This window comes from Neofelis nebulosa, chromosome 16 (assembly GCF_028018385.1).
Source record: "Neofelis nebulosa isolate mNeoNeb1 chromosome 16, mNeoNeb1.pri, whole genome shotgun sequence".
NCBI classification, from domain to species: Eukaryota; Metazoa; Chordata; class Mammalia; order Carnivora; family Felidae; genus Neofelis; species Neofelis nebulosa.
In genome coordinates, this window is record NC_080797.1 from 61,480,155 (window position 1) to 61,494,042 (window position 13,888).

General features: G+C 57.6%; 1 protein-coding gene and 1 long non-coding RNA gene across 20 annotated transcripts in view; one reads left to right on the forward strand and one right to left on the reverse strand.

Annotated features, from left to right (window-relative positions):
• The window catches only part of MYO18A (myosin XVIIIA), a 103,251-nt gene that overhangs the window by 44,848 nt on the left and 44,515 nt on the right, over positions 1-13,888 (reverse strand). For 7 of the 17 annotated variants that reach the window (XM_058704143.1, XM_058704142.1, XM_058704135.1 and 4 more), the window contains exons 3-13: positions 7,758-7,835; positions 6,333-6,368; positions 4,489-4,576; positions 4,179-4,285; positions 3,893-4,069; positions 3,320-3,533; positions 2,909-3,051; positions 2,198-2,298; positions 1,276-1,339; positions 902-1,046; positions 556-576 (exon numbers count right to left, since the gene is read on the reverse strand). In XM_058704143.1, coding sequence (XP_058560126.1) covers positions 556-576; positions 902-1,046; positions 1,276-1,339; positions 2,198-2,298; positions 2,909-3,051; positions 3,320-3,533; positions 3,893-4,069; positions 4,179-4,285; positions 4,489-4,576; positions 6,333-6,368; positions 7,758-7,835 — 1,174 coding nt within the window. Of the gene's footprint in view, positions 1-555; positions 577-901; positions 1,047-1,275; positions 1,340-2,197; positions 2,299-2,908; positions 3,052-3,319; positions 3,534-3,892; positions 4,070-4,178; positions 4,286-4,488; positions 4,577-6,332; positions 6,369-7,757; positions 7,836-9,953; positions 10,623-13,031; positions 13,091-13,888 lie in introns of all 17 variants that reach the window. The other 10 variants (XM_058704148.1, XM_058704146.1, XM_058704138.1 and 7 more) reach the window with 5 other exon arrangements.
• LOC131497658 (uncharacterized) lies at positions 121-9,878 on the forward strand. 3 transcript variants are annotated; one of them, XR_009255068.1, is made up of 4 exons: positions 121-819; positions 4,407-4,683; positions 5,776-5,890; positions 9,625-9,878. It is a non-coding gene; the product is annotated as an uncharacterized LOC131497658 (long non-coding RNA). The 3 variants fall into 3 exon arrangements; XR_009255069.1 differs by lacking the exon at positions 9,625-9,878 and adding an exon at positions 7,648-7,973; XR_009255067.1 differs by lacking the exon at positions 9,625-9,878 and having other exon boundaries at positions 5,776-6,323.

The window sequence follows — 13,888 nt, forward strand, 5'->3', positions numbered from 1 at the left end:
GAAAGGGGAGAAAGGGGAGAAAGGGGCAAAGAGGTGCTCAGAGTGCCCAGCCGTCAAGGTAATCTCAGAAAAAGGCAGCAGAGTTCTTCCAAGCCAGACCAAGCTCTAGCCATTCATTCACAAGCCCCAAGTTCAAGTGCGGAAGCAACAGCCCATTCATTACCACGGTGCCTGCCGCCCCCTAGTGGCCCCCACCTGGGTATGCAAGAGGAAGAGATGCCTTCTACCAAACCAGTGAAGAAAAGGGAAAACTCAGAGAAAACTGGCCTGGGAAAGCCCCAAGAAGCAGGCCCACCCTACCCCATCCAAGCCCCGAGGAGGGCATCCTGAGAGGCCCCAGGATCTTGAGGCAACACAAGTAGAAGCAGCTATGCCTGGGACTCCGAGAAGCCTCACAGCCGGCAGGCACCTTCTCCCCCCTCAACCTGGGGCTTCTCCCAGGCCAGTCCCCTCCATTGTGACAGAACAAGCCCAGCCCCCAGACAGAGCCCAGGGCAAGCACCAAGATGGGACAAGGTGGCCCCTACACCCCAGGGAGGGGCCAAGGTCAGTTACCGGCTTGCTCCTCGGGGGCCTCTGTCAGGAAGGGAACAAGAAGCAGAGTTATTCCAAGGGGACTGCTCGGACTTAGGGCCCTTCTCTTTCCCCTCAGCCTCCGAATCCTGCCCCCCCCCCCCCCCCTTCACAGTGCTCCGCATTACTGCCATCCAAGTCCAGGGGCAGAGATCCTTCTCTGGGCATCAGAGCCTCCTGTTCTGACGTGGGAGACTGGGAAGAGGCACATGCAACAGAGGGTGATAACAGACACATCTGTGCTGGGTGAGGACAAACCGCGAGTGGCAGGGCCTCCACAAGCTCTCCCGGGCAACAAGCCAGGCTGTTGGGACCCGTTGCGGGTTACCTTTGGTGGCGCCTGCAGCCCCCAGGTGGTAGATGGCAGCCAGGATGAGCCAGCAGGCTTTCTGTTCATCTGAGGAGATGCCCAGCACCTTCATGGCGGTCTGTAGCTTACTGAACTGCTGAGCCGCCTTCTGCTTCTCCTCAGGCTGCAGGGACAGGAGGGGACGCTGGCACTGCACCTTGGGGGGGGGGGGGGGGCGCTGTCCCTCCCGGCATACCCCCATGCTTCGGGACCCTCGGGGAGGAAAGGGCTGGGGAGAGCTGCCCAGCTGGGGCTGGGCTCCTGCTATTCCCGTGGGGTTCTCCAGGCCACTTCCCCTACTCCCCTGTTCCCAAGGCCCAGGACTGCCAACCTAGTCCCCACAGGCCCCTCACCTTGGCCAGTGGCACAATCCCAAACACATTGTTCTCTGCCAAGTGGTTCAAGTGGAGCTCTGTCCTAGGGGTACAAATGAGGCATCAGCACAGTGCTTGGTCCCCATGCCAAGGCCATCTCCCTACCAGGGTGGAGACAGATTCAGCTTCCAGACTCTCAGTCCTGTCTGCCCGTCGTGCCCTATTGTCAGGCCAGCTGCCGCCACCTTCCCTAATTGGCCTGAAGGCCTGGTCAGAGCACCAACCTCCCTAGGACAGGTCATCAGAGATGCTCTGGGGAGAGTGTCCAGACAGACCCCTGAAAGAGAGCCAGGAATCTGCCTAAAGCGCGAGTCCAGCCAGGACAGAGACCAGGCTCTCAGCTACAAGAAGAGTTAAGGAGGATAATGTCCTGGGGTTGCTTGCTCAGCCTTATCATTAATCCTTTTTTTCAAAGAACAAAGACAGCAAGTCTGAAGGTCTAAAGGGAAAAGCCTGGTAGATGAGCCAACATGGGGGGCAGGAGGCCCAGCTTGGAGGGCACAGAAAAAGGCCCGGGCTTTCGGCTCCAGTATGAACTCAAATAACAGCTCAGCCCCACGTTAGCTGTGTGACTTATAGGCAAGTCCCTGACCACCTGCATCTTGAGGTGCTTTCCTCTGCAGACCTGGAGTAGCAGAGGTCATAGCTCGACCCTGGGAACACGGGAGCATCAATTATGCCCCTCACACATAGCCAGGACTCTGTGCCCGGGACCCACGAGTTCCTGTGGGGTACAGCCCATGGCTCATTCATCTCACCACCCCCAGTTACCTCAGAGCCTAACATGTAGCAAGCGTACGATAAACAAACGGTATGGGATGCAGTCAAGTGACAAGGTCCGGGAGCCATCAGTGAGCTAGAACCCAGAGCACCCTCCCCGATTTCCTTTGTCCCATCTCACCTGAGGGTGCCATCCCCACAGGCCAGCAGGTAGTAGAAGACGTTGAAGGTGGCCTCACCGGCTGGGCGTCGGGCCACACGCAGCTTCTCCAGAAGCATCGTCTATGGCACAGCATAGAGGGTGTGGGCAAGGAGGGTGGTGCCAGGTCAAGCTTCTCCACCCCACACCGGAAAGAACAAGGCCCATGGGAGCAGGCAGGTGCAGCTTACTCTCAACCAGAGGCCAGATCACCACAGGGTCAACCCTGGGGCACAAACCAAAGCCAGGGGGAAGGAGATAGGCCCAGCTCACAGAGGGGCCTTGGTGCCTTGCCCAGCCCCCAGGCACAGTCTTCTCAGGGAGCTGGGCACTTTGTGGAAAAATATTTCATTTAGCATGGAAGGGGACCAGCTTCGGCCGGAACTTACTTTATTGACAAGCAAGTCTTACTTGGGTGAAATTAGCCTGAGAGAAACCCCTGAACACAGGGCCAGGGCCCCAGAAGTAGGGTACAGCCAACCCCAGGGTTGGGCAGGAAGCTGAGCCAGGACCCACCTGGGGCAAGAAGCATGGGGGGCAGAAGACACGGCAGGGGCAGAGTGGTGACAGCTCGGGGCGGAGCACACCATCCCTGCTGGAGGGGATCCTGGGTAGAATCCCGGGAAAATAAGGCACAGGAGGGAGCCTGAAACCAGGCAGCCAGTCTCTTAACTACCCTGAGTGTCCTCTCACCTGGATGGAGGCTGAGGCCACCTGGCCAGCTTGGTCAAAGTCCAGGGAGAGGATCTGGGAGAAGCGAGTGGCATTGCCGTTCATGATGGTGGGGCTGTTCCCAAAGGCTTCCAAGAGGCTGTACAGAGCCTGCCACTTCTCTGCTGTAGAACAGAGGCCCAGGAGCCATCAGGAAAGCCTCCAGAGGCCCAGGGGCCATCAGGAAAGCCTCCAGAGGCCCAGGGGCCATCAGGAAAGCCTCCTGCCCAGGGCCTATTCCCCCAGCGCACAAAGGCTCAGAGTTACTCAGGCCAGACTGCCCAGGGACAGAGGGGGTCTGAGGGCACAGAGAAGCCAGGGAGAACAAAGCTGACACCTACGAGGCGCTTCCATCCCCAGCCCCTCTCGGTTTTTCCAGGTGGCCTGTCTCACCAGAAAACACCTTGTTCCCACTGGTGCCTGCGATGGTGGCCAGGTACTGCACCAGATGCTGGCAGCTGGTGGTCTTGCCACTGCCGCTGCTGCCCAGGAGGATGATAGACTGGTCCTGGCGGCTCATCAGCATTGCCCTGTATGCGGTCTGGGCCACGGCATAGATGTGGGGTGCCATGTCCTCCCGCCGACACCCCTTGAACATGTGCATCACCTTGGGTGGGAGGGGGAGGGCGGGAAGGGGCAGGCTCTTAGCTGGTCACACTTGGACAGTCCTCACCCCCAAGGTCCACATCTTTCTGGGCCTTTCACTGTCGGGGGGGGGCGGTTGTTGAGGGATTCCCAGGCTAAGGTCTTGCATAGAAATGCAGATACTAGCACAGTCCCGGCCTCTGTTAGAGGTTACGGGGAGGGCTTCATGTCCCCACCCCTTGAAACGGCTCCAAGTTCAACTGTGAGAGTGGACAAGAGCCCAGTGGGATGCCAAAGGGAAGGAGCAAAGCCAGGGAAGGTGGGGTAGGTAGTGTGTGGGTGGGTCCATGGGGCAGCATGGTCGCCTAGTGGGTGCCACACCTTCTCAGAGTACACGGCAGGGGCCCCACGGGGGCTGAGGACGAGCAGGCTGGGGCCAGCGTACGTATGCAGCAGGCTAGCACCATAGCGCTGGCGCAGTGTGTGGAGGACGCTGGACTCATTGAGGTACACCAGCGAGGCCAAATCTTCTAGACGGTCGCAGGAGGGAGCATTAGCCTGTGTGATAGGACAGGCAGGCAGGCACTGAAGAAGCAGAATCTGTCGGCACTGCCAGTGGACAGGCCTGCCCCGCCCAGCCCACTTCCTGTGCCCTCCACCTGCAAACCTTCTCCACATCATCCTCGTCCACATCCAAGATGGCGCCATCATGGTCTAGCTTCACACGCACCTTGCCTTCTGGCAAGCTGAGCTCCTCAGATTTGAGCTGACTGCCTACAGAGCGGGGACAGACAGTCAGACACAGGCCCCGGAAGCCTCTGCCACCCTCTTCAGGCCCTTTGTGGTCCTATCTCTTCCCTACTATATCACTAGCCTCTCCTCACTCACCACCCAGGCCTCACCAGACCCAGAAGGCACACCCAGCCTGGAAACCTGAGAGGCCCAGGCATCTGCACCCTGGGCCTCCCCAGACTCACCCAGAGAGAAGCCATCCTTATGGACCAGCCACACCTTCTCTGTCTCATACCAGGACTCCTCAGCTGCAATCTGCTCTTCTGTCTTCACCTATCAGAGGAAGGGGGGGTAATAAATAGTCAGACCTTGCTCTGGAAAACAGTCGGGACAGAAGAGAAGAGACACGTGAGGGGAAGTGCTTCCAGATGAGCCACCTGGTAAGGGGGACAGTTGGGTGGCAGACACAGAACAGGGGACATTGGAAGTGTCAGAGGAAGAAGGTGGAGAAGCCAGGGGATGGGGATGGGCCTGAGGAGCCCCGAGGACAAGGACACAGAGTTAGGGACCATGCCAGCCTTGAGGGTCTGGAAGGACGGGGACACTCAGAACCCGAGCCCTGAGGAGAGTAGACTATAGGAAAGCAAACCAGCACGTTCTGCCTTCAGCCACCCTCTTCCCCACCTCCCCTGTAGGGTTGGTGTGCTGAGCCCACACCCCTCTCCCTGAGCCAACGCCCACTGCTACTGTGACCTCTCATGCCCAGCCTCTGTCTCGAGGTGGGAAAGGGCGCTTCCTCAAGACCCGAGAAGTGTCTACTGAGGACTTTTTACTGCAAAGTGATATATGGGTCCTAAATCCTAGTCTCGGCCTGGTCCTCCCTCCAGAGGATGCCCTGCTGGGCAAGGAGCAGTGCCCAGATGTACACGCCAGCCTTTCCACTCCTCCTCCATGCCTCCTCAGAAGGCCAAGGCCATAAAATAGCATGGCCAGACATATGAGGGGGGCACGGAAGTGCAGCAGTGTTTTGCCAAACACAGGAAAAGACTTGTATGCCACATGGCTGGGCACTGGAACAGCTGTGAGCCACCATCAGTCTCTGAGAGTCCCCCACCCTCACAAGACTTGAGGCCGAGGTACAGACGCTGCTCTGTGATACTGACCCCCTGTGTGAGGGATTGGAAAGGATAAGAAAACATAATAAATATTTTCTTTGTCACATTTCTTGGAGCTGAACGAAAAAGAGATCTGGGTTCTACTCCCAGGTTGGATTCTGGGTTCAGATAACTCCCTCTTCCTCGCTGACTGCCCTTCCCCGTTGGAGAGAGAAGGGTACGCGTGGCCCCTAGGCTCTGGGAATCATGACCAGGGAAATCACCCTTCAAACAGGAGAACCACTATGGGGCTGGCAACATTTTAAATTGTTAAATGAAGACATGAAAAAAAAAAAAAGGCTAGTTTTTTATATTTGAAGAAATGTAAGTTTATAAAAAAAATCAATGTTTTCTTTTTTTCCAAATCACATGATACAGGTTAAACGTTCATCTCGACTGGACACATTCTACGGGTCAGATGCTTGGAACCTGATGAAGAAGGGGACATCACAGGGTCCTGGCCTAGAACGAATCCTTTAGAGCTAATTCAAGGGTAGGTTCCCAAATTGGCCAGCAGGTGGAGCCAAAGAATGCCACATCTTCTGGCTTGGGAAGGCGGGTGGGAGGTGGGAGGGGCTCAGCCTTTCAGCTTTCTCTACCCAGAGTAAGAGGAATTAAAACACCTAGAAACCAAAACTCTTGCCAGGCCCTTGGGTTCCAGTGGTTAAAATCCAGATGCCACAGGTCCAACCTCAAGTGGTGGCACTCAGACTGGACACCTCCCAAGGGCCTGACACAGAACAGCCCCATTTCAAACTTCTGGCACCACCTCCCCCAAGGATCCCCCCAGATACAGGGTGGGAGCCGGAAGGGAAAAGAGGCCTTACACTCCAGCATGAGGCCCGAGCACAGACGCCAGCCCAGGTACAGGCCAGGGGTGGAAGGCGGTCACTGGAGGAAGCGGAGGGCTCCTGAAGGGGGCAGGAGCACCCTACCTGGCTGTGGGCAGGAGAGGCGGCCTCAGGGTCCAGCTGCCAGCAGCAAGCAAAGAAGAGAGAGAGAAAAAGAGGGGTGAAGATGAGTAGACCACTGGCATGAACCCCTCGGCAAGCACTCTGGGCCAAGTGGGCGGGCACTTTCCAGCTGCCCAAGGTGCAGGGTGGAGGCTGGAGGAACTTAGCGCCAGGATGGGAAGCTGGCCTGGGCAGGTCAACTGTGTCCAGTCAAGGAGAAGCCAGACCAGGAAGGCAGGGCCCAGCATGGTGAAGAGACACTTGCTATCAACGGACTTCTCAGAGTAGCTGCTCTGTTAAGTCATTCACTGTGGCCTGGGCATGAACATGCCACTCTGCCTCCAGCCATAGTCTGTCCCGGGTAGGACATCCAGTGCATTCTGAATTAGGCTCCTCTTCTGTGTGCTTGCCAGGCCACCTCACCACACCCAGGGCCCGGGCCCCTTGGGTGGCTCTGGCCTTTTCTCCAGGGCACTGGCCAGCCTAGCTCCCCTCTATCTGGCCTCCAAACACATCAGAGCTGTCACTCCTGCACAGAACAAGACCATAGGGCAAGTCTCATGGAACAAGACCACTAACAGCCCCAAGTCTGGGACCCTTTCCTCAACCCCCCACTGCACCCCTGCACCACTCCTAGAAGGGCACACCACAAGCAGAGGCAGCACTCCATCTGCAACCTGCCCAAGAACCAAGGGACTGTCGGTAGACCCTTTGGCCAGACTTTGCCTCTCTTTTTCTGTCTGATTACTTTTTTTAAAATTTTTATTTATTTATTTTTGAGAGAGAGAGAGAGATGGAGTTGAGCAGGGGAGGGGCAGAGAGAGGGAGACACAGAATCTGAAGCAGGCTCCAGGCTCTGAGCTGTCAGTCCAGAGCCCGACATGGGGCTTGAACTCGTGAACTGTGAGATCATGACCCGAGCTGAAGTCGGATGCTTAACCAACTGAGCCACCCAGGTGCCCCTCTGTCTAGTTACTGAAAGACCTTTCTGAAGAGGAAGGGGACCCAGCTAGACCTTGGACCTTGCCTATAAGGAATAAACAAGGAGTTAACTGGCCCCACCCGCATCTGAAAAGCCAATGCATCAAAAAAGGGGAGAGTCAGCTCCCTGCCTCACCGTCCACCAGGCCCTGGTACCAAGACATGTCCTCCAGGACAAGAGAATGGGGCCAGAGATGGGGGCTGGATCCACAGCCACGAAGGGCCCCCTCCCACCAGCACAGGGCCTTGGGTCCCCTAGAGGAACAGGCCTCACTGTGCTCAGACCCTCTGCAGAGCCCTTCTCTCATTTCTTCAGGTGAGAAGCCCACGTGAGGGCCCCCAGACTGCCATGGAGCCATCCTTCCATATTCAGGTGCTCCCCCCGTCCCCCCTGGCCTGGGAACCATACACGTGAGGTGGCATTACAGGAGTTGTGAAGATCCTCTCAAGGCGCTGGTGGGCCTCCTCTGCGGGGGTCAGCTGGACCTCAGCGGCAGCTCCTGCCTAGAGGTTAAACCACTGTTAGTCCTGGCCTGGGGAGGAGTGGGGGGCATGGCATGCCAAGCTTCTAGCCTAGGAAGCCACTGGGACCCAGTGGGGAGGTGGAGTAGGGTCAGGGAGGCAAGCCAGGCACCAACTTGAGCTGTCTTTTTTAAGTTTATTTATTTTGAGAGAGGGAGAGAGAGGGAGGGTGGAGGAGAGAGAGAGAGAGAGAGAGAGAGAGAGAAAGCACGCAAGCGGGGTAGGGGCAGAGAGAGAGGGAGACAGGACCCCAAGCAGGCTCAGTACTCTCAGCTTGGAGCCCAACGTGGGGCTCACACTCACGAACTGGAGATCATGACCTGAGCTGAAATGAAGAATCGGACGCTTAATTGATTGAGCCACCCAGGCAGCCCCCAACTTGAGTTTTTAAATTATCCAATGGCGGGGGTGGGGGGGAGGAAATTCCGGGGTTATTTCTTCTCACAATCCTAGCTACTTCAGCACTAGGATGACCCTGTTCTCCCACACACCCTCTGGCCCCTGCCCCAGGCCCAGGTGACAGGTGGCTGAACTTCAGCTCAGGGCACATCTCAGCCCCTCAACTCCACCCTAGTGAGAGCGACGGGGAGCCGGAGGGAAGGCAGCCAAGCCAGGGAACAGGCACATGACTCTCTCTGGCTACTTATAGGTTCTACTCAGGGGCTGACAGTACACCTCACAGCCTTCCCGGGAGGCCCAAACACCCCTGCCAACTCCCGTGTGCCAGGACTGATTTCCCTGCTTCAGAGCAGGCCGGCAGGGCTGGGGCGGCTGCAGCCTCCTGTTCTCGAAGTTCTGCAAAGCCCAGGAGGAATGGAGCGGGGAACCCGGCAGGTTCTGGGACCTTGGGAGTCCCAGGAGGTCATCGGCAGGGAGGGCCTCTAGGCTGCTCTACTCCCATTTCCCCCCCCCCCCCTTTCTAGCCAGAAGAGCTTGCAACAGGTGGGAGAAGCAGTGGTGAAACTTGACTCCTCCCTCCTACACCTCATGAGGCCTCAGAAGGGTCCACAAAATGGGGAAGTTTGAAGGGAACTGTCCCTGGCCAGAGGACCAGTCATGTAGGCATCACCTTCCAAGGTCCTCCCCTCTGCCTCTCAGCTTCCTATCCCACTCAGAGGGTACTCTGGGGACAGATGGGTCCGCAGATCCAAAGGGGGCCTATGGTGCCCCTTTGCCACCCAGGCCTGGGGCTCCCTCAGGAATCCTGCTGTCAGAGAGGACTGCCAGCCAGGCCTGAAGAAGGAAGTGATGGCAATGATGGCATTAAAACTCCTGTTATCAGCATCGCTATCCATGCTGCCATTTATGAAGCACCCACCACACCAGGGACTAGGCTCGGAGGAGCACTGTACCATTCCTAATCTTCACAGAACCCTTCAAAGCTGGGATTATCCCTTGTTTGCAACTCCAAAATCCAAAAGCCCCCTCCACCCCCTCTGCCCCAAACGATTTTTTACTTAACTATTTTGATCACCAAAACTCTTTGTATTCTATCCCCCTGCAGTGTGAACATAGATTTTGCTATGAAAATATTTACCTTTGGTTAGAGGTTACTGCTCGTTATGTATGACATTCTAAAATACAGAAATTATGAACTTGCAAAATACTTCTGGCCCCAAGGGCTTCAGAGGGGGAATCAGACCTGTCCCATCCCCACTTGGCAGATGAAGGAAGGGTCAGCGATGGGACCATGCTGAGATCCCACAGAGGGTGAGTAGCCGGGGATGTTAACACGGGTCACCTGACTTCAGAAAGTCTCCTTCTCCCCTAGCACTGATCTGCTAAGACTCCGACCCTTGCTTGGGAATCTGGAGCCTTCGGCCAACACCACGCAGCCTGGGACCAGGCCCCAATCCCACACAGGAATGTGAAGGAACGGCAGCATGCTGGTTAGCAGGGCCCATCCCAGAGCAGGGGCTGCCACGGACTCTGGTGTTCAGTGAAGGAAAAGCCATGCAGCCCCACCACGGGCACAAGGCCAGGCCCAGCTTCTCAGTCATGCGGGCGGGTTGAGGAGGCCTGGGGAAGCTGGCTGCTAGGGTGCCTGGCCTTCCAACGAGGGTGGTGAGGGCGTGGGAGGTTAGTGATACACTCGGGTACCTCCTGCTGCACGTCAGGGGCTGGTGACTTGGACTGCGGCAATCCAGTCAGGTTCGACTTCGGGCCAGCGGAGCCCGGGTCCGCCAGCTCTTCCAGTGGGGCAGGGGAGCACTGCTTCTCCGGGATTCCAGGCTTGGCCGGGGAGCCTGGTTTCCCTGAGGAGCCTGGCTCCTGGCTGGAGGGCTTCTCCCCCTTCCCAGGAGACTGCCTGCCACGGGGCTTGTGGTCCTTGGCCCTGCCCCGAGACATCAGGCTCCGTAGACCCACAGAGAGCTCATCCTTGGCTGCCTCCTTCTTTGCTTCAGGCTTAGGTGGAGGAGGGGGAGGTGGAGGAGGTGGTGGCTTGGGACCAGGGGCCTTTTCTCCCCTCTTGCCTCGAGCTGGGTGCTCAGGGGACCTGATCCCTCTGCTTGAAGGCTCCTTGGTACTCCCAGGCTCCTCACCAGGCAGCACCTTGCTCACCACCTTCCTAACTGCATTTGCCACTCTCTTCCGGGACAGGCCCTGGGCCTCCTCACTTGGGCCTTCTGCTGAGGCAGCCCCCAGGCCATTCATGGCGAGTGTGGGTGCAGGGCTCTTGGCTCTCTGGGAAGTCTCTGACGGTACAGGGCTGGTAGGAGGCTGAGGACTCCTAGATGGACCACTGCTGTCCTTTGAGCTGCCCTCTAGCTGCAGTCACACAAACACAGGTAGACATTAGCATCGGCCCTTGTGTCCCTGCCCACCCCATGCAGAGGAAGTGAGACCTCACGCCTAGCCCCGGATGGAACAGACCTTCCATTCGTCCATGTAAACAACACATAGCTCCAAGAGGCTACACCAGGAAGCCTTCATTCCATCTTCTAGATAGGACAATTGCATCTCAAAGTTTGGCTTCCCTCTCCCACAAAGCACAAGCAGGTACTGCAGTCACCTGCTGTCTATCCGTAGCCTTAGCACAGAGCTGTGAGATGCCAGCATACAGTGCCCGGAGGCCCATGAAGTGTCCCAGAGTTACTGGCCGATGTCAGGGCAGCAACCAAGCCCCAATCCAGGTGAGCCCACTCCCTCGCGGCCCAAACAACAGCAGAGATGGAGCATGGAGAGGTCAAACCACCAATTCCTGCCATCAATCCTGGGCCTCCCTCTGGGGCCTTCTGCCTTTGTGGTCCCCGGTCCTTCTATCACTGTGCTTTCTGGGCCGTCAGACCCAGAACCTACCAATCCCAGCAGAAACAGTGGTTGGGGAGCAACTCCTGGCCCCTGGACATGCCAAGCTTCCTCCCTCCTGCTCCCCTGATTTGCGGCCATTGTCTACCCCTCACCCCACTCTCAGGGCTGCAGAAACCCAGTGCCGGCCGGGGGGAAGCTTCTACCTCAGGCTGCTCTGTGAAGTCTCTACAGCTTTCCTCCTGCCACCTTCCCAAGGGCTGGAGGCCTCCTGGCTCCCAGGGTGTGTGTGCGCAGAGTAATAGGATGAAGAGGAGAGAGCTGGGGCCCACAAAGGGGAAAGCACTCAAGTGACCACAGATCCACTCTGCCCTGGAGCTGGGGCCCTGGCTCAGCCAGCCTCCCAGCCTCTGGCACCCGCCTGGAGCATGTTGGCACACTTTGCCTAATGCGCCTACCCTCCCCCCAACACTGGTGGGAACTGTCTGCGGTCCCGAGGGACAGCCACTAGGAAAGCCAGGCTGCCTAATAGTAGGGCAGAGTTTCCTGCAAAGCCAGCCACGTTGCCTGGGGGAGCAAGGTCAACCTGGGGGCTCCTTGCTGATCCGGCAATGCCCTGCCACTATGGGCTATGTTTGAGTCCCTGTTGCGCAAAACAATGACCTTGGTTCCAGGGTATACCTGGGCCCTGGGCTCTACAAGTCTGGCTGCCATAGCTGCTTGGATGCAGGAAGATACTCAGAGTGGGCAGACCTCTGGCACGTCCTGAACAGGGCTGACCCAAGCAACCTCAGTCCGGGCCTCAGCTACAGGGAGGCCCTGAGGCCGGGGTGGGGAGAGGAGGGCTTGAAGGTGCCTCTCCCTCAACCTCTTGGACCAAGAGTGCTCCATGGCATGCCAGGGCACTGCGGAGCTGGCTAGCAGCCCCGGCTGCCGGCTCCTGCTCCCTTCTCCGCCCTCTTCTGGCTCTCCTCCCATCCCCCCCGAGTGAAGATAGTGACAATGGTGATGCTAACACACAGTGTTTATTATGTGCCGGGAAGTCTTCTAAGCACTTCACGTGTAATTTTCTGGAGTATCTGGATACTCCCGGGCCCCTCCCCAGCATGTCTCAAGCACACCCCTTTGAAATCACTGGCTAACCTGGCAGGATTAATTACACATCAGGTGGAAGCCACAGAGTCTGGCTAATCAAACCTCCATCCAAGGAAGTGGGGGAACTGGGACAGGCACCATCTGGGGTAATGAAGCCCGGATCCGCTTTGTGACCCAGCTCTGCCCCAGGGCCCCCCGCACTCCTGCCCCCTGTGCCGACAGCGGTCCTCTCCTAACTACACGTCTCTAGACCTGGCTATTCTGGAACTGTCTCTCTTTTCTTGCTTGAAAAGAGTCCAGCTTTGTTCAGGGTCTCTATCTCGAGGCAGAGTGACCTGGGGGAGAAGCTGGGGGCACCAACCAGCCGGAGCCTGCCTCCAGGTCAGCCGCACCAAGCAGCTGACGGGGTCTTGGGAAGAGACAAAACAGCTGCGGTGAAATCCCTCCCTGTGCCGGTCTTGTGTCACCAGAGCAGGACGAAGAGTCCCAACAGCTGAGCTCTCCTCTGGTGCTCCCCAGCCTAAGAGTTTGCCCGCCTAGGACTCTCCAGCCCCAGAGGGTCCAGAAAACCAGAGCTAAAGGTAGGAACTCAAGAGAGGGGCCGGGGGAGGTGTCCAAAGCGCCTCGGTGTTCCCATCTCTTTCGCGCACCCCAGAGGTTGGCATCACACATGCTGCGCTTTCTGCCCCTTTAGTGGCATTCCCTCTGGCCACCCAGAGACGAAGGGGCACCTGCCATGCCTGCCTGGTCCGCGGAACCGCCTCACGGACTAGGCGAAGGCAGGCAGGCACACCCACCCGGGCACACGCATCGGGGGCTCAGAGAAACACTTACAGCCCCTTCCTCCTTGCCAGGGGGGCCAGGCTTCGGCAGAGTTTTGTCCTCCTCTTTAACCTGAGGGAGCAGACAAAGAAGTCACTGGCAGGTCAGGGCGGGAAAGAGCATTAAAAGCACAGGAGGAAAACATCCGAGGGGCCCTCCCTCCCGAGCGGGCAGAGTTCCTGCGCATTTGGGAGTACTGGGGTGAGGGACATGAGCAACGGATACCCTGTGCTGCGGTCAAAACTGTCCAGTGACAGCTTCAAGAATGAATAGCGGGATCAAGTACCCTTGCTGTCGGCCACCAGTCACGTGGCCCACTTGGGCGGTCTGAAGAGTGCCATCATGGCCTTGGTTACAGGGTGGACAGAAAGGTCCAGCTAACTCAACCCATGCTCAACTGCAAGAGTCATTCCCGGCTCAGACGAGAAGTGGTCTGAATAAGAGGCTCCTGACCTAGTGACTAAGGAGGGAATAACCCCAGGGTGGGAGCCCTACTGGGCCAACGGAGGTAGAATGGGCGGCCCTTACCAGGCTGGCTCCAACTTGCTTTTAGGTCCCTGTGATCGCCCCTGGCCCAGAGCCTGAATGCCTTCCCAGCCACACAGCTGAGCTTGGACTGGGGACAGGAAATGGGGCAGAGGCAGGGAGGCCAGATATTTTGCCAACCTCAGACCCACAAAATTGCTAACCGTGCAGCTGAGGGAGGGAACCCCAAGGTTGGGGGCAGAATTTAGGAGAGATGCCTGAGCTCTGGCTGTTCTGGCCAGGAGGTTGGGCTCAGCCCAGAAGCTAGAGGGCAGGAGCAGAGTTGGGAAAAGCTCAGACAATGCCTCATGGACTTCGTTTCTCTTCTTTCCCCAGTCACTTAG